The 20,469-nt window shown below is 36.8% G+C and overlaps 1 protein-coding gene across 1 annotated transcript in view; it reads left to right on the plus strand.

Moving 5' to 3' along the window:
- npr2 (natriuretic peptide receptor 2) overlaps positions 1–15,981 on the plus strand; it is a 90,137-nt gene extending 74,156 nt beyond the window's left edge. The window contains exons 16-22 of the mRNA XM_061734487.1: positions 3,761–3,907; positions 5,073–5,196; positions 7,339–7,407; positions 8,054–8,228; positions 11,503–11,601; positions 13,410–13,501; positions 15,581–15,981. Coding sequence (XP_061590471.1) covers positions 3,761–3,907; positions 5,073–5,196; positions 7,339–7,407; positions 8,054–8,228; positions 11,503–11,601; positions 13,410–13,501; positions 15,581–15,643 — 769 coding nt within the window. The 3' untranslated portion in view covers positions 15,644–15,981. The remainder of the gene's footprint in view (positions 1–3,760; positions 3,908–5,072; positions 5,197–7,338; positions 7,408–8,053; positions 8,229–11,502; positions 11,602–13,409; positions 13,502–15,580) is intronic.
- The last annotated feature ends 4,488 nt before the right edge of the window (positions 15,982–20,469 follow it).

The following is a 20,469-nucleotide window of genomic DNA, read 5'->3' on the forward strand; positions in this document are numbered from 1 at the left end:
CTTACTCGCATTTTGCACTTTTTACAGATATATTTCTAGAATTTCAAATTTTAATATAAACATTTGGAAATGTGCATGCCCTACCATTAGATAATGAACCTCCCTGAGGAAAAGGATTCATTTCTCCATGTTTCTAAGTCTTTTTTGACAGTTTTCATATTTACTGCCTGTTTGGATCCTTAATGAGAAAAAATGGGCTTCTGTGATGTGCGGTAGAGTCCACAAAAAGTGACCTGTGTGACGGGATTCAGTGAGTCGGTACCCATCACGTCTCCCTCTGTTATTTGCTGCTTTAAACTCCAACATCATGTGGGTGTGTGTAGGAGGTGTGACCCAGTAGAAACTGGGACAATGCCAGACATTGATGTTTTTAGCTGCCACAGTGGTGTGGATGACTCACCTTCTTTCTCCGTAGCAGTGAATGCGTGCGTGTGTGCGTAAGCTTATGAATGTGGAAATGTCTTGAAACAATTATACAACATGTTTTAATAAAAACCTATGTTACATGATCACAGTAGTAGTCGCTGCATGGTTGTCATAATCAAAGAAATTCGCAACAAACATGCCATTAATGGATTTTCATTTAAACTTTTATTGGGTGCTTTGTCTTTTCTGTTTGGTAAATTTATCCCAGCATGGACATGTGCAGAGTTTTCACCCATACCTGTACATCGTAGTACTAAACAAATGTAAAAAGAACAACATGCTTCCTGGAAATATTCAAAAATTGTTTTTTAACAGAGATGGGGATTATAATTTGAGAGGGAAGAACAATTTAAAACCTATTTGTGTCCGACTCCGCACAACACTCAAAACATTTACCACTTCCATATGTGGAGTGAAGTTGTGGAACAGTTTGGGTGCGGAGCTCAAGCAATATCCAAGCATGAGCCAGTTCAAACAGCGGTACAAAAAGAGGGTTTTCACAGGAAACAGGGAGGATGAAGGGCTTTGACAATCACCAGGTGTTTCCACTAGGCCTGTGTTGAAAAAATCGATTTCCCAATTCTAAATCGATTCTCATATTAATTCCTAAAAATCGATTCATATGTCTAAAGATCGATTTTTTTTTCTTTTATTTATTAATGTTTTTTTTTCCATCATTACATTACAACTTTTGGTTTGGTTTGTTTTTTTGGTTTTCTTCCCCAAAAAAGGAATGTTTTGTTGGACACGAGAATAACTGGTGCCATGTTTTTGCCTTTAAATATGTTTAAAGGTATGAAAACATTAAAGTGTTAGGTTATAATTGCATAAATTGTCTATATTTCATTACTTTATATACTGTCTTGGGGTTACATTTGCAAAAAATGCTAAAAACCAAATGCAGTTCTATCGGCATTCTGGGAGCTGATTGGTCCTTACAGCATCATTAGCTGCCAATACTTGCTGTTGAATCTCAATATAATACTAGTATTAATATGTTGCAGAACTAGACAGTCATATAATTCATGCAACAGCTGAAAAAACTGTTTTATTAACACTAACCCAAATCAATATCGGATCGAATCAAAGCGTGATAATCGTTTCTGAATCTTAAGAATCCGAATCGAATCGATTCTTGATATTTGAATCGATCCCCAGCCCTAGTTTCCACACATCATTTAGTCACTTGTTTACTCACATTATTTATTTTCTTTGTTTGTAAATGTGTACATATGTAATGTAAATATGTAATATGATACTGAAATCAACTGAGGATTGTAATTTCTGAGAAGGGAGAAGGGGTAGGATTAAATAAGCACATGTTTCTTTCTACTCCTTTTCGGACATGGTAACATTGTTTTGTTTTATTTATTTATTTTTTGTTTATTTTTTGTTGTTTTGACTTATGTGTTTTTTTATGTTTTCCCATGTTCGGAACAAAGCTTTCATTCATTCATTCATTCATTCATTCATTCATTCATTCATTCATTCATTCATTCATTCATTCATTCATAAAGCAGAGTCATACTTGAAAAGTGGAGATGCAAGTATAAACCGCATGTGACGATGCAGATGTAGCGTTCCTGCTGCAAAGTCCATGACTTCAGTTCTCTGCACATTTTACAGATTTATTGATGTGCAAAAAGGGCTATGGAGCTGAGTGTTTACATGCGGAGGATGCTGCGTGTTAACAAGGAAGAAAGTATCTTGCAAAACTAATATTTACTCAAACTAATTCACTCTGGTAGCGATTTTGGTGGAGAAATTGCTCGTCAAATACTCAACACGCAACCTGCGAGTGACAATCTTTCACCTCCATAACATATACTGTCATGTAGCTTCTTATATTAATGCACTTTTGTCAAGGTGCCCAAACTATTTCTGCTCCTATTCTCTCATAGAACCAATTATACACTGTGTTTACGCGTTCAAATCAGTTTACACACTACCAGGCAGTGTTCAGTGTTTCTGCTCAAGAAAATAATCCCAACCATGACTGAAAAATAAAATTGGACTATGAAATTGTGTTACAGACTGGGTGTTCACCTGGCAGGCCTGACAGTGAGATGTCATTGAGTTCATTGTGGCAAATGACGCATCTCCGCCTCAGTGTCTTTCATTTTTATCTTTTCAGTTTTTGTATCTCTCCATTTCCCTTTCACCATATGAGTCAGGAAATGGATACAATTATTAGTCAAAACACGAGGTCCTCCACCTACTACCCTGAAATGATTATTATTATCATTATTATTGTTACTATTAAGGGCTTTTTCTTTCCCATAAGAGTTCTCATCATCTGGACACCAGCTTCCACAAAAGTTATGAATGTTTAACGACAAGGAATTCACTTGGCGTCTTTCACGCTTACGTCAAGTACAAGCAGGAGATTTTACAAAGTAAACTGACAAGACAGCTTCATTTTTCCTGCTGTTTGATTTATTGCCTAGCCACATTGTTTTTGAAGCCAGATAGACTGAAATCTGCCTCACTGGTGCTGATTCTGTCCTGCACAACTTAAATCACTTGAATTAACTCTGAGACACTTAGTGAGTTACCAGAGGTGTCTTCAGTATTCACATTCATTACTCAGGTACAAGTATAGATACTAGAGTTTAAAAATACTCCTGCAGAAGTTGAAGTATCAACTCAAGTTTTTTACTCAAGTAAAAGTATAAAAGTACTGGTTTCAAAACTACATAAAGTATAAAAGTAAAAGTAATGTAAGGGGGAAAAAAGCCATTAAGGATAAAAGCCATTGAAAATGAATGCATCTTAGTATAATGCAAATATATTAAAGAATCATATATGTGTACTATTGAGCATTAACATGTGTTTCAGAGAGCAGGAGATATGATGACTAGTTGCCTATAAGTATTGTAATGGTGCAAAAAGTCAAACTTCAGAGGCATGTTATCATTTATCCTAACCTTTATTGGAATGTACATCCAAGTTTAGTTGCAGGAATCTGAGGGAATGGATGTAAGAACAAAACTGGACAAGAACATCTGAAACAACCACAACCAAATTCACTCTATCTGGATGGAGCAATTTAACTGGATAGTTTTTTTTTAAAGACCAAAAAGAAATAGAGTAACAAGGCTGTTTTTAAAATGTAAGGAGTAAAAAGTACAGATAATTGCGTGAAAATGTAAGGAGTAAAAGTAAAAAGTCGTCTGAAAAATAATTACTCCAGTGAAGTATCGATAACCAAAGTTTCTACTTAAGTAAGGTAACAAAGTATTTGTACTTCGTTACTTGACACCTCTGTGAGTTACTGAGTTACTTAAAACTGAACTAAAATTGTCTCTTTGTGTGTGTTGTGTTTGCTCCACAGGGAGGGAAGCACCAGTATTCTTAACAACCTGCTGTCCAGGATGGAGCAATACGCCAACAACCTGGAGAACCTGGTGGAGGAGCGAACTCAGGCCTACCTGGAGGAGAAACGGAAAGCAGAAAACCTCCTCTATCAAATTTTACCCCAGTAAGAAAAGAGTCTCCTTTGTGTTCCCACTCTGGTCCTGTCAGTCCAAGTCCCAAAGCCCCAATTAGCCTGAACGTAGCAAATCGGTGAATTACCAGCGAGTCCCAGAGACACTTTCAGCTGCGCTTGAACCTGTGTGTTCATTAAAGACTCACAGTTGCTCCTGACGCTGAGCGTTATTAATAGAAACACGTATCCCTGTGATGTGCTCCTGCTGGAGATGGAAAGGACCACAGAAATCTGACAGGACAACTGCTCATTAAAGCGAGACAACGGGATGGACATGAAAGCACCACATTAGCAAATCCTCCCCCCTCCCTCCCCCATCAGTGCGACGGAGTATTAGGGCCAAACTAAGACAAAAAAAAGGAAATTACGAAAATAAAGTCATAATAATATGAGAATAAAGTCGTAAAATTACCAGAATAAAGTCATAATGTTGTGAGAATAAAGTCGTAATATTACGAGAATAAAGTTGTAATATTACGAGAATAAAGTCGTAATATTAAATATATTATAAATATATAAATATAACTTCACAAGATGCTCAATATTCCTCATTTTAACACAGGGAGACGATGCTCTTCCTGTTAGAGTTCTCATAAATTAACACTTTATTCTCGTAATATTACGACTTTATTCTCGTAATTTTACGACTTTATTTTCGTAATATTACGACTTTATTCTCGTAATTTTACGACTTTATTCTCGTAATATTACGACTTTATTCTCGCAACATTAGGCTATGACTTTATTTTCGTAATTTTATTACTTTATTCTCGTAATTTTACGACTTTATTCTCGTAATTTCCAATATTTTTTTTGTTTTAGTTTGGCCCTAATACTCCGTCGTACATCAGAGCCAGACAGACTTAAAAAGCCGGAGAGAGAGAGAGAGCAAATGTTTTTTTTACCACCTTTTGTATCGATGAATCAAAAGAAAAACTGACGTGAACAGAGATTATCTGACATCTGGAGACGATTAGAATGACCAGGCATCCAGCCAAATCATTTAAAATCCTCAGCTAACGCTGAAAAAATAATATCAGCTGAATAAACTGGTGGTCCATTAATTGTTTTTGTATCCTGCAATCATTTAATGCCTCTGTGCTTTTCTGAACATATTATAATTGCAGAACCTTGACCTCTCTCTGCCTCTACGCAGTTCAGTAGCGGAGCAGCTGAAAAGAGGTGAGACTGTGCAGGCGGAAGCTTTCGACAGTGTCACCATTTACTTCAGCGACATCGTGGGCTTCACATCCATGTCTGCGGAGAGCACGCCCTTACAGGTACTGCTGCCGGCATCTCTGCAGACCTAACGGGAGTGGTTCCCACTCTGAGATGCCGTGTTGTCTGTCTGTGAAAGTTTCCTCAGCATCTCCCCAGCTAACCTTTATAAAGAAAAGTCTCTGCTTGTGGATTAAAGTGCTCATCAGTATCACATCTCTACCTACAGTGCGTCTCATAGTTCCCACACACAGGGCTGCAACTCAAAATAGTACAGTTGTTAGATGGAAGAGCATGTTGACGCAGAGTTGAGTCACATTATCTCCCTTGCACTGGAATGCCAGAGCAAAGTCTCCAGACTTCAGGTATCATCTGGTACAATTGCTGATAGGCAATCGTAAAACTTCCGATGATGTTGCTCCTCTCATCTTCATCACATTCTTTTCTCTAAAAGACAAATAGGACATGTACTCGTAATCGTCACTAGTAAAACTAACAAGCATCCTATATAAGCCTTAGAATAAAAGGTTGAATATTGCTTGAAGAAGGAGAGACATTTAGAAAAGTTTTGAAAGTTTAATTTTACAATATTTTGAAAAACACAAAACAAAACAAAGAGATACAGTAGCAGCGTGTTTTTTCACAGCTCCCAACAGTATCTAAGTCAGGGGGCGGCAACCCGTGGCTCTAGAGCCACATGCGGCTCTTTAGCGCCGCCCTAGTGGCTCCTGGAGCTTTTTCAAAAATGTTTTTTTTTCTTTTTTTCTTCTTCTTTTTTTCCCTTTTTTTCTTCTTTTTTTCTTTTTTTTCTTCTTTTTTTCTTCTTTTTTCTCTTTTTTCTTCCTTTTTCCGTTACTTTTTAATCTCGACATTTCGACTTTTTTCTCGACATTTTGACTTTTTTCTCGAAATTGTACTTCAACATTACCGTAATCTCGACATTTCAACTTTTTTTTCCGACATTTCGACTTTTTTCTCGAAATTGTACTTCAACATTAATCTCGACATTTCGACTTTTTTTTCGACATTTCGACTTTTTTCTCGAAATTTCGACTTTTTTCTCGAAGTGCATGATGAAAAAAAATCTTCCTCCTCTAAAATATTATTTTTATTTTTCTCCTGCCTGGCCCTAATACTCTTCCATAGTTTCGCGTAACAAAAAGAGTCATATGGAAAGACATTAGCAGCTACATTTGCAGCCGAGTACCCAGTTATAACTAATATAGATACATACAGCATGTGTTGCTTTCATTCTAAGGCTGATGCAAGACTTTTCATTTTTTGCGGCTCCAGACATATTTGTTTTTTTGTGTTTTTGGTCCAATATGGCTCTTTCAACATTTTGGGTTGCCGACCCCTGATCTAAGTCATGTGCTTTTCCAAAACTTTCAGATCAGTCAAACATGTGGCTTTTTCTTGACCTGTATTTGTAGTGGTTCTCCCTGTACCCGAACAGTCATGCTAAAAATATCCCAGAGCCTCCCTGACACCCATCAGTCACTTTAAGTGCAGTTTGTGAACAAACGATATGATGGATGTCATCTGCTTCCTGAGTGAGCCAGCAAAGATCTTAACTTTAACGCTGGAGTCAGGAAGAGTGTGTCAGAGTTTATGTAACAAAGTCGGTTTTAAAAAATTACATTATTACAAACACTCAAGTGTGCAAGAATCACATAAAGACCGGCAGCTTCTTTTGAAATCCAATGAATTAAGGGAAACTGGTGGAAATGTCATGAAAAGGAGAGCTCAGTGTGCTTTTTCACTCTGTCACCAATTGTGCTGCACCAGGAAACAAATCTGAACAATGCAAACCACGCATTATCCTGTCACAAACACAAAACGCATGAATATGAACAATGTATTTATTTAAAGAGCGTGCCTCGAGTAGCTCTCTGTGGATATAATGATGTCAAGCTCAGAATTGAGATCCTCCTCCATCAAAGATCATTTCACCTGTGTGTGAATAATACTAGTGGTAGTAATGAGGTTTACATGAGCCTCCAATATCACTGCTACCTTACTGGTATAGGCAAATACACATGTCTAAATGGGATTGTTTGCATTGTTGCATCTGTGGATCTGATTCCTCATAAATATCTTCATTAGTGAGCCTCAGCTTACCATCAGCTATTATACAAGTGTGTGATCTTCCAGAGACACGTCAGGTTAACATTACTCCTCTCTCTCTCTCTCTCTCTCTTTAGGTTGTCACATTGCTCAATGATCTCTACACGTGTTTCGATGCCATAATTGACAACTTTGATGTTTACAAGGTGAGAAACACACGTATAAATGGAGCATTAAGACAACCTGAGCATCTCATTACCATCTCCACAGAGTAGAACTAAAAGATTTGGTGACGCTGCTTTTAGCCACTATGCTCCAAAACTGTGGAACAGCCTACCGGAGGATCTGAGAGGAACTGGAAATGTGGACATTTTTAAACGTAGACTAAAAACTCATCTCTTTGGTCTGGCTTTTATGTAGCATCACATTTTATAGTTTTATTCTGTTTAACATTTTTTTAAGGGTATCTGTTTTATTTATTTATCTATTTCTTGTAATGTTTTTATTATTATATTTTATTGTTGTGGACTGATTATTTTCTAGCCTTAATCCTTGAACTTTTATCCTTTTTTTTCATTTTAATTAACTATATTGTATGTCAGTGTGCATTGGTCTCCCAGTTTTTATATTTTTTGGTCTCCCATTTTTAATTTTTTTTGGTCACCCAGTTTTTATTTTTTTGGGTCTCCCAGTTTTTATTTTTTTTATTTATTACGCTTATTTTTCAGTCAAAATGTCAAAGCACTTTGTATTTCATGTACCTGGATGAAAGGTGCTATATAAATAAAATTTGATTGATAAATTTGAGGATAGAACAACCAAATGATAAGAGATCTCTGGTTGACCCGTCAGGTGGAGACCATTGGCGATGCCTACATGGTGGTGTCCGGGCTGCCGGTGCGGAACGGCAAGCTTCATGCGAGGGAGATCGCCAGCATGTCGCTCGCTTTGTTAGAGCAGGTCAAAACATTCAAGATCCGACACAGACCAAACGACCAGCTGAGACTCAGGATAGGTATACACACAGGTGAGTCCGCTGCAAATCTGGACACAAGGTGTCCATGCTGTTCAGACGCTGATGGTTGATGATCATTTTATTTTCTTTCAGCTGCAACTTTCTACGGAGCCTGTAAGAGCTCAAGTGAAGAAAAAAAAGTAACTTCGTGGCCACGTTAAAGTTAATCGAGAGCACGTTATGTGTCATCGTGAGCACAATTTATTTTGAAAATTGTGCTTGAAAATTTTGAAAAATTGTTTATTTTGAAAATTGTGCGCATATTATATATATATATATATATATATATATATATATATATATATATATATATATATATATATATATATATATATATATATATATATATATATATATATATATAATATAATATAACGTGCGCACGTTATATTCAATCGTGCTGTAATGCGTCCCTTATCAGGGCATTAAGATCCTTTAAACATGGATCTCCTAAGAATTTACCATGGGTTAGGCATGCCGCAAAAAGAAATGCTGGCAACTCTAGCCTCCCAACATGGTGTAGTGATTAGTCTAGCCACTTTAAAAAGAATGCTTAAAGCAAGTAATCTACGCCGTCGGAATTATGATGATCTAGGTCTCATCACTGATTTTATTTTGGGCCAACTCCAAGGCCCAGGAAGACTCCATGGGTATCGTTGGATGCACAAGAAATGCATAAATAACGGTTTGCGCGTCAGGACAGAGGATGTGCAGAGGAGCGAGCACTCAATTAAGGAAAACAACAGCTCGTTTAACCAAATCGTGCGCACAATTTAGTAAAAAAAAATGTGCACACGTTTTATTAACTCATGTGTACGATTGATTAAATCGTACACACGAGTTAATAACTCGTGAGCACTCTCATTAACTCGTGCGCACAATTTAATTAAACGTGCACACGAGTTAATAGACATGCACACGAGTTGATAAAACGTGCCCTCGATTCTGTCAACATTAAACATATATTGCATGATCCTTCACAGGCTCCGTATCTTTCTGCTGTTTTTCGCTTTTTATTTTGCAGAGGAAATTGTTTACAGCAATCATAAGTATGTTTGCTCGCCCCATTTTTTTTTTTATGGCAACTTCTCCACAGCTGTGCGCCATTGATAATTTCCTCCGGCCCAGTGGGAGGACCATCGCATCACTTATTCCACTTTGAGTCTATCAGCAGTTAACTGGCCTCTGATGAGAGACTCAGCTGTAAACAGCACAGTATCAGAGGCATCAACATTAAAACCCCACACGTGCCTTTTCCACACAAACTGCTTTATTTATTCGTACAGGAAGTGTGTGTGGTGAGAATGTGCACGTCTCTTCTTCAGACCACGAATACACATGTAACTGGAGCATTTTAAACCTGATATGTGGAAACGGACACAAGGCACGTTTTCTTAATTTTCCCTCCACCACAGTTGAGCTGTGGCTGTGTGTAACAGTCCTGCTCCAGGAGTCTCTAGTCCCTCCTAAACACACTTTATCAAGTGGATTAGTATAGATTTGATCAGATTTGTCCTCCTCCTGTAGCTGTAATGAACTCTTTTGCCCTTTGAATGTGATCTGAATCTAATCCACTCCTCTGACCATTTCTTTTCTTTGCAGGGTCCTCTGCTCTGAGTTTATATCATTATTATTTTTATTTTCTCTGTTTTACAGTTCCTGTTTCCTGTCACTTGCATTGTTACGTGTATAAATTTGCGGTGTGTGCATCCAGTCCTAGATAAAAAAAAAAAAGAAAAGATGATCAAGCTTGTGATTATGTCTCATAATCGCAACACTTAAGTGTTGATAAAAATATACATAACAGTACCACACTGTGTAATTATGTTTCTGTATTTACCCACAAACCTGCACAAAGTTTTATGCATGTAGGTCCTGAGCTTTTTGAACAAACTGAATACTCCGACCTTCCTAAAATCTATAGTTTGGCAACTTTTTCAATGTGATTTATAAGAAAACCAATCAATGTAATGATTGCCTCTGTGAAACTATTTCTCCTTCTCAGACAGGGTCTTATTTTACTCTCCATTTTATAATACATTCAAAATTTATCAGCATCTGTCTCCTTCTGTTTGAAAAATTACTGAAATTATTTAGCTACTTTATATCCACTAAAATTGAGTGTCTCTTTTGGCCTAATGGAAATCAATATGGTTTTATGACACTGATAAGAGTTCATTGGCAGTCCCTATGAGAAACTGTGTCAGATCATACTGAATCAAAAGATTCTGAAGTATTACTTATATGAAATCATATAACAGTATATCACGGTAATGACTCAAGTTAAAGTAAATGTATTGATGTATAATAGAATAAAAGTAGCACTGTAATAAAGACTACAACGTAGGGCTGGGCGATATATCAAGATTTTAATATATATAGATATATTTTCAAACGCGATATGGTATGAGACAATATCGTTTATATCGATTTAAAAAAAAAAAAAAAAAATATTTTTTATTTTTTATTTTTTTATGATTTTGATACAGCTTGTTTTGTGACAAATTGACTTGAATGTTTTATTTGAGATTTGCACAAATGTTTTGTTATTTGCACAATTGTCAACCTCAGTGGAAAAGTCTGCCTGTTACTGTCTACATTGTATTAATTGCACAGTGTATTTTAATTTAATTGTTATGCAGGAAAGGGGTATTTGTTTTATTTTAGCATTTTCATTCTATACATGCAGGCAGTTTATTTTATTTCATTTGTTTTATACATTACATACACAGAAAAAATATCGATATATATCGAGTATCGCCATTCAGCTAGAAAATATCGAGATATGACTTTTGGTCCATATCGCCCAGCCCTATATCACGCTAATGACTCAAGTTAAAGTAAATGTATTGATGTATAATAGAGTAAAAGTAGCACTGTAATAAAGACTACAACGTATTCAACATTTGCACAACACGCAGGCTTCAAAATGATCATACATTGAAATTAACACTGTAAAAAACCTAAAGGTTTTATTGCGAGAGCCATTCTAAACTACAGTATAATACTTTAACCGGACGGAGGTGGAATGAGCATAATGCAGACAGCGGGACTTTGTGATATGTAACATCCCACCTCTGGATGTGCACGAGTGATGTGGACATAAACACTTTTACTGCCCTATGCCTTCAACGTGCACTCTGATGTCATTTACAGGAGGGTTTGTGACATAGTATTAAGACTGTAGCAGCTCATGGCAGCACTGTTTAGGCTTTTAATCCAAATACTTGACATGCAACATAAGTGGACCATCGCAAAATGAGTTTATTTTTATCTCGTTTCACAGGTCCGGTGTGCGCCGGTGTGGTTGGGTTGAAAATGCCCAGATACTGTTTGTTTGGAGATACTGTCAACACAGCGTCCCGGATGGAGTCCAATGGAGAGGGTGAGTGCGGATGTTATCTATTATATTTTTCCTGACTGTGATGCTTGTTTAAGGATCTTGCTGATGTATTCACAAAGATGTGGATTTTCAAGAGGGAAGGACATGTTTTAAACACATACAGTCATAGTTATTCATCGTGTCAATGATATTTTTAAATGTTTATTCGTTGTATAACGAGGCTCTCAGCTCTTGAAGGTTTTGCTACTACTTTGCAGTGTGTTTGCAGTTCAGCACAGCCACATTGTAATTAATTTACTTTGTACAGAGGTGTGAAGTAACGAGTTACATTTACTAAGTTACATTTACTTGAGTAAGTTTTGGGAAATGTTGTACTTTTAGGAGTAGTTTTGAATCACTATACTTTTTACTTTTACTTGAGTAGATTTGTGAAGGAGAAACTGTTCCTCTTACTCCGCTACATTAGGCTACGTTGAGCTGTTACTTTTCTTTTATCCCTTTTATCCACGTACGCGTCAATCTCATGACATCACTGAGTGATTCTTTGGGAAAAATGTTTGTTTTTGCATGTTTTGTCACATTTACACAGACTCAAACACACAGAGTTTCTATGAGTTCATGTTTGTTCTAGTTCTGCCTGGTTAAAAAAGGAAAGTACAAAGGCTTGAAATTTTGTGCTACTTGTGCTTAATTTATTTTTTTATTCTGTTATTATTTTATTTATTAAAGTACTTGAATTTACTTTAAGATTATTTTAATTTAAGCTATTATTTATTCATTTCACACACATAGGCAGTGTAAAATGATTCATATACAGAAATGAGAACAGATATTATATAAAATATGTGAATAAGGAGTTAAACATAAAATGAAATTGTAATAATTTAGAAACAAAGAAAGGTCCCTTAGCTCCAGAGCTTAATATGCCACTGACTCATATTTTTCTGCTATTAGACTGGCATCTCAGACCACACCAGGTTTCCACTGGACCTCAGTTTACTTGTTATACCTAAAAGCCTCCGGTGCAGGGGGAAAATGTCATGAGCCTGAGATTAGGCCGTTTAAAAGTGACTATTTGGGCACCATGGATGTTTTCACAAGCTTCCGGTCCTTAAAAACATAGCATAATCAGAAATGAATTCAGTGAGTCAGTTGTAACCAGCGTAAAGACTTTACTGTGACGGTGTGATGTCATCACTTCCATCTTCGCTTCTCATGCTGCTGTGTTTTTTATCGTCTGTAGCTGTTTTTCTCTCACTTAGAACCACTTTTTTTCCCTTAATATATCAGTGAGTGTATATATAAACTGTAATACTTTTATTAAATGTTTTTTGTCCTATATGGATCTATCCTACTAATCTATTAATGTGGTTTGATGAAAACATTCCTCTAAAATTCTATTTCTAAGTTTCTATGCCCGGATATTTCTGTCCTCAACTAGCAATGTTAGCAGCCAGTGTTATGAAACTGGTTGGAGTGAATCAGCAGATGTATCGATTCAGCTGCTGAGTCCCTTCCTGTATTGTGCCCCCACTGGTAAATAATTGATAGCACTTACAGCAAAGGCCCCTTAGTTGGTGATAAACTGTGCAGCTCGAAGCCTCACAGGCAGGAATCAAGTCTTGCATCTCTGCACTGTGCTTTAATTGAATGAAGCAAGACAGGGTTTCATCACTGTTTGCATATGAGCTGCTGAGTCTGATTGGACTGATGCATCGGATCATCAGACTCTGCTGCGTCTCTGGTACTTCACTTTAGGATTGATACATAAGAAAAAAAAGGAAACAGAAGTATTTCAAATGGGAGTTCATTAGAGTATACATTGTGAAAATGCTATGTTTGTCTTGCAGCCTTAAAGATCCATCTCTCCTCGGCAACCAAAGGAGTGCTGGATGAGTTTGGTTACTTTGACCTTCAGTTACGAGGAGACGTAGAAATGAAGGTAAAATTCTGTCCTTAAAAAAATTTATAAAATGATGCACATACCATATCTGCACAAGTCACTTATCTTCAGATTTTACATTTCTAAACCTAAACAGACCAAATAGATTAAATGGATAAAAAGAACTAAATGCTTTTTCATAGCTAAATCTACAATTGAGGTTCGTTATTTTGATTAATTTATCAGTAGTTTGTTTTGTAAAGTAGTGCTTCAACAACTGATCACTTTATTTTAACAAGCAGGGAGGAGGGATCAATATATTTAATTGAAAAAGCTTTTAGGTAAATAACACTGAAACCAAATGTGGGAGTAGCTCTTCATTTGTATTTTTTGTATTTATTTATTTAGCACAATTTGAAAAAAATAGTGCAAGGAGTTAACGAAGCCCAGAGGGCTTGTACAGAGTTCCACTCCCGTCATCTACTGTAAACAGAAAATTAAATGTACAAACATAGGAAAACTCTAATTATAAACATGCAAAGAAAACAAAGATACATTATAGAGAATACATTGAAAAATTAGGACATGAGATATTTTTTCAGAAATTTTTTGAAGGATATAAATGACAATGTGGACCTCAGAGACATATCTAAATTGTTCCAGAGTTTAGGACCTCTAAATGAAATATTAAACTGATGAGAAGATGTTCGACAGAAGGGTAAAATGTAGACACAATCAGAACTGTTCATGAATTCCCTGCTGATTAACCATTAACCTTACACATTTTTGTTTTCAGCGTTATATTAAAAGATTTTCTTTCAGCATTTATGCATCAAGTGTCACCTTTGAAGACAAGTGGAGGTGTAAGCAGGTCATCTAAAATGACTGAAAGTTTAAATGAAAGTTGATGAAAGTTGATGATTGGTACAAAAAAGAGTAAATCTGTAAGTGTAACAAAAGAATTGAAAATTTAAAGACAAATAAAAAAAATATTATTTTCACATTCCCTTCGTACTGCGGAGTATTAGGGCCAAACTAAGACAAAAAAAAAATGGAAATTACGAAAATAAAATCGTAGAATTACCAGAATAAAGTCATAATGTTGTGAGAATAAAGTCGTAATATATTATAAATATATAAATATAACTTCACAAGATGCTCAATATTCCTCATTTTAACACTGGGAGAAGATGCTCTTCCTGTTAGAGTTCTCATAAATTACCACTTTATTCTCGTAATATTACGACTTTATTCTCGTAATGTTACGACTTTATTCTCGTAATATTACAACTTTATTCTCATAATATTACGACTTTATTCTCGTAATGTTACGACTTTATTCTCGTAATGTTACGACTTTATTCTCGTAATGTTACGACTTTATTCTCGTAATGTTACGACTTATTCTCATAATATTACGATTTTATTCTATTACGACTTTATTCTCGCAACATTATGACTTTATTCACATAATTTAACGACTTTATTCTCATTATATTGTGACTTTATTCTCGTAATTTCCTTTTTTTGTATTAGTTTGGCCCTAATACTCCGTCGTACCTTTGTGACGTATATCAATAATTTTAGATAATTATTTAGATTTTTGATTTTATTTCACCACACATTCTACAACAATCTGTCACTGAACAAAACTCCCACATCTGGAGGCCACGCAATCAACATCTGGAAGACACGCTCAACTACACTTTTGCCACAACAGCAAATGATGTGAACTGCACAGGACGTTTAGTTTGGTGTTGCACAAGTCAGAGTTCACTTTGCCTTCAGGTTTCGTAGATGTAATATGAGCTTGTTCAGTTGCAGGGCTTGATTTTATATTTTGACTGGAAATACAGTAGATGTTAGTGAATGGTTGAGATAAAATACATTTGATAAAAGTGATAAATTAAATATTAGTCCATTTATGTACATAGTTATTTTTTTTGCACGTCTACACATGTTTTTTTGTCTTTATAGTTTTACATTTTTGCACTACCTTCTGTGATTCCATCAGAATAAGTTTCATTCAGGTCATCCATAAACAAAGAACAGTCTAATGGGGCATCAGTCCACCCCCCTCCCTCCCTCACGCCTGCTGCTTCTGCAATGATCAACCTATTGATTTCTGTGTTTTTCCAGGGCAAAGGCAAAATGACAACGTACTGGCTTCTCGGGGAGAAGACCGACGTGTACGTTATCTGAGAGGCCTGCTGACCGCGTGGCAGCAGGAATGGAGCCGGCGGCGGGAGCTCCGGTGGCTGAGCCGCTACTTTATTTGTTCTAGAATAAGTCCATAACAGTGATTTCACTGCAGATGAAAGGAAAATTAACAACCTACGACAAATGCAGAGGGATTTCCAGGTATTTTTATTACCTGTATACTGTAACTGAAAAAAAAAGAATATTTTGTTCAATAAACTTAGTAAAACACTCTTTTTTTCACGTGTGGATTAGGCAGTATTTTTATATTCATGTTTTTTCTTTTGTGAATTGTTACTGATAGATATAACTTGACAAAGATTAAATATAAAATGCTCAAAGGTTGTCCATTATTATCTTTACTTTTATCGTCACATGCAAACTCATGACGAGTATGTGGGCTATATTCTCCTTGCAACACTCACCCAGATGGTTTCATTTGGTTTTAACCTAGAAAGAATTTATAAATGACCTCTGAAATATTAGATGTCCCTCTAGAATTGCACTTTTAAAAGGCAAAGAAGACTCAAGGCTCAGGCTGAAGTGCAGCAGGGCAGTGCAACCTTTTGAGAATACAGCAGTCTCTAAAAATGACATTTTTCTCTATTTATCTTCTGTTTAACATCTGTGCATTTCCTTTCCCATGTCACGACACTTAGTTCAGATCATTCTGACACGTTCTGGACGGTCTTCATCATTTTATATGTCATAATGCCACCGGGAATAAGATATTCTCATTTAAGATTCAAGTGTTGCTGCTACATATATTTTAAATTAAAACACTTTCAAGCAGTTCATACATGAGGATAGGAGTTGATAATCATCAATAGCAAGTGGCTATGTTTACACTGCAATGACATAACTGCTCATTAGGGATGGGCGGTATGGACTAAAAAATGTATCACGATAATTTCTGGCATTTATCCCAATAACGATAAAAATGACGATAAAAAAAATACCAATTCAACTCCACCTTTTCAACTATAAATCTATCTCGCTCTCAGATCCGCCATGTTTGTTACACAAAAACCTCATCAACGGGAATCTTTCTTTCTTTCTTTCTTTCTTTCTTTCTTTCTTTCTTTCTTTCTTTCTTTCTTTCTTTCTTTCTTTCTTTCTTTCTTTCTTTCTTTCTTTCAGGCTCATTTCCTTCCTTCCTTCCTTCTTTTTTCCCTTCCTTCCTTCTTTCCTCCTGCTCTCTCCTTCCTTCTTCCCTTCCTCTTTTCTCCCTTCCTTCCTCCTATCCTTGTTTTCTCCCTTCCTTCTCCCCTTTTCTTCCTTCCTTCCTTCTTTCCTCCTGCTCTCCTTCCTTCTTCCCTTCCTCTTTTCTCCCCTCCTTCCTTCTTTCCTTGTTTCTTTCCTTCCTCCTATCCTTGTTTTCTCCCTTCCTTCTCCCCTTTCCTTCCTTCCTTCCTTCCTTCCTTCCTTCCTTCCTTCCTTCCTTCCTTCCTTTTTCCCTTCCTTCCTTCTTTCCTCCTGCTCTCTCCTTCCTTCTTCCCTTCCTCTTTTCTCCCTTCCTTCCTCCTATCCTTGTTTTCTCCCTTCCTTCTCCCCTTTTCTTCCTTCCTTCCTTTTTCCCTTCCTTCCTTCTTTCCTCCTGCTCTCCTTCCTTCTTCCCTTCCTCTTTTCTCCCCTCCTTCCTTCTTTCCTTGTTTCTTTCCTTCCTCCTATCCTTGTTTTCTCCCTTCCTTCTCCCCTTTTCTTCCTTCCTTCCTTTTTCCCTTCCTTCCTTCTTTCCTCCTGCTCTCTCCTTCCTTCTTCCCTTCCTCTTTTCTCCCTTCCTTCCTTCTTTCCTTGTTTCCTTCCTTCCTTCCTTCCTTCCTTCCTTCCTTCCTTGCTTCCTTCCTTCCTTCCTTCATGTACGTTGTGCGTGGATTTAACACAGAACCAAAGAACAAAAACATCATCAACGGGAATTTATCGTTTTTACCGTGAGATGACAAATTCTTATCGTGAGGAATTTGTTGGACGGTTTATTGTGAACGGTAAAATATCACCCATTCCTACTGCTCATTAGATGCTCATTATCAGTTTTTAAACAGGGACTTCTGCTTAGCTATTGCTTGTGTATGTGTTTGTGCCTTTTCATCTCTGCAGGAGAGCATATTCCCCTCCTACATGATTGTTAAGACCACTCACTTCACCGCTGTATCACACTGACAGTGCCTTCCTGAATTACAGCGAGTAAAGGCAATGTCTCTGTTGAACCCCACGCTGAACTGCTGACCGGGTCATGTGTTACCATTTAGGTTGTAATATATGATACACCTGACACCATGATGTACAATATGTATTCCAGGCTTTTCACAAAGACGTACAAAAGTCAAATACGGTAATTGTAAAAAAAAAAAAAACTTGTGCCTAACTTTTAAATTAAATTAAAGGAGCATGAGGCTCCTTTTAAGAAATGAGACTCTCTAGCGCCACCCTTCGCCACGACGGCCGTCGGGGGTACTGCAGCCAACAGCGAAGCCGGCACGGGAGAACGGGGAGAATGCACATGCAGCGTCATGTGACGTCACATCCGCAGGACAGCGCGGGAAATTCGGGCTCAGAACTGCAGTACATTTTGCAGCACACAGCCTGTTCAAGGTAACGGAGAGATACACTAGAGGACTCATTTTTTTTGGTTTGGAACGCTTCATCTGACATTATTACTAGAAAACTTAAAACTTTTTTTCATAAATCCTGCCTCAATCCTGCCTCATGCTCCTTTAAGCTTTGCAATTTGGTGATACTCAGATGAAAGACTGTCTATGGAGTTTAAAAATTAGGACGCAGCAACAAAGAATGATGTAATCTATACAGGACGTAAAGATCAATGGAAGGATACATTACCCATTTTGGGTTTTCAGACCAACAAAGTTGGTATGTGGGCAATTAAATGGAGAAGGAGGGGGAGAAACAAAACTGAAAATTGTTGTATCTCATTTCATTTCATATGTAATATGCAAATTTGCTCTGGGGCCTTGTGTTTCATGAGCAAATTGGTTTTCCTGTATCATCCTGCAAGATAATGAAATGTTTTGAGAGAAAAGCTGCATAAATAGAAGCTAAAATTATTTGTCGCCATAGCTACCGCCAAGTAATCCCTGCTGAAGGCTCAAAAAAGGATCAGTAAGCCCTGGGATTTTTCCTTTGATTGACAGAACACATACCGTGTGAATCTTTAGCATATGTAGTGCAATTCGTAGGAATGTATTTGTTCAGATCTTCACGCTTCCAGCCTGTGAGTACATGTCTTTATAAACATGGAGAGGCGCTCTCTTGAGCTAATTTTCTTGTTATTCTCTTCAAGGACAATCCAATGATATTTATCTTGTGTAGGAGGAAAGAGTGGCTTTGTGTTGCTCAGCTTTTGATTGTACCAATTAAATGTTGCAAGAGGCACCAGAAGAATTGTTTAAAGAAACAAAAAAGATGAACAAAGACTGTAAAAGAACTCCTGTCTGGCAGCAGGAGGAAACAGTGCAAACAATAATGAAGCACAACAAGATGTCGCTTAAAAAATTACTTTCATTCGTACGTTGTTCTATCAATCCATCAGAAAAAACTCGCTTTACCCTTTGCAGAATCACAGAAAAACTAGCATCCTATGTGAGGTTGACCGTACTGGCAACCGTCCCAATATGGGACTTCTTTTAATAACCAAAATTAAATGAATGGCTGTGTGTGCAAGAGGATAGTGGAGTCTTTAAAGAAGTGTTCCCCCCAATTTTACTGGGGGCTCCATCAAACTGCTGCTTGTTATCAACTAAATTTGACAGTATCAGCTTTTATTACACAGTAAATGGACAGTTCTTTGTCACATGTGTCTGGCTAAATCAGCTTGAAACAAACTATTGCATTCAAAGTCCAAAATAATCCACTTGTAAGCTTAACATCCCATACCAATTGGGTCACTGAGTTTAAAATACTGATTTCCACAGCAGAGCAAAGATTTAAATGTTATTATGTAAAAACGAGTCATGCGGCAGTACTCTGCAATTATGCGCAATTATGGAGCAGTTTTGAGCTACATAATGTAAATCTTTCCAACTAATGAATCCCACTTTCGCTACATTGTTGATCCATTTCCAAGTGCATGAAAATGCCTGCATGTGGTTATGATGGTTAAGTGTAATGTAAATGATGTGGCTAAGATATGCAAATGTGACAGCAGAATACTGAATGCCTCACTTGTGAGAAAAGAAAACATTTGGAGCAACAAAAATTCAAACTTTGTGTAAAGAATAGGAAAATGAAGGTAGAGGAATGTAGAACTTAAAAAGGATGACATGCTGTCTATTGGCTGCTACCATTAATACTTTGGTTTACTGCTGAGGAGAGTCACACAATGTTAAAATATGTGAATTTTCAAAAAGTAAACATAAACCCACAAGCAAGTATATGCATATCTAGTATATACGTAGTGTGTTTGGGTCAAATAGCTACATTTCAAAAGAAAAGTGTGTGTTTATTAAAGCAGCACAAAGGAACTTTTCTCATTTTCAGCTCAGTAGACCTCCCTACAGGTGTGAACGTTACATTTATTTTATGAAATTGTGAAATACTCTCTTGTTCAGTCACTTTCTTTCTCTCTCATAATTTCTTTCTTGAGTCTCTTAATTACCACAGTCACCATGTCAGCTGCAGCTCTGTGAGACAGAGGGTTGTGAGACGGCTATTCCTTCAAATGAAACTGCAACTGATATTTTAACATGAAAGAACGTATTTTGTGCTGCTTTAAATGTAAGGGGGGGGGACGCACAATTCAAGTGGATTACCGTTTTAATAATAGCAAGTTTGATAATAACTAATTGTAAAAAGGATTGTGATGATATGAAATG

The sequence above is a fragment of the Cololabis saira genome, chromosome 11 (genome assembly GCF_033807715.1).
Source record: "Cololabis saira isolate AMF1-May2022 chromosome 11, fColSai1.1, whole genome shotgun sequence".
Taxonomy (NCBI): domain Eukaryota; kingdom Metazoa; phylum Chordata; class Actinopteri; order Beloniformes; family Belonidae; genus Cololabis; species Cololabis saira.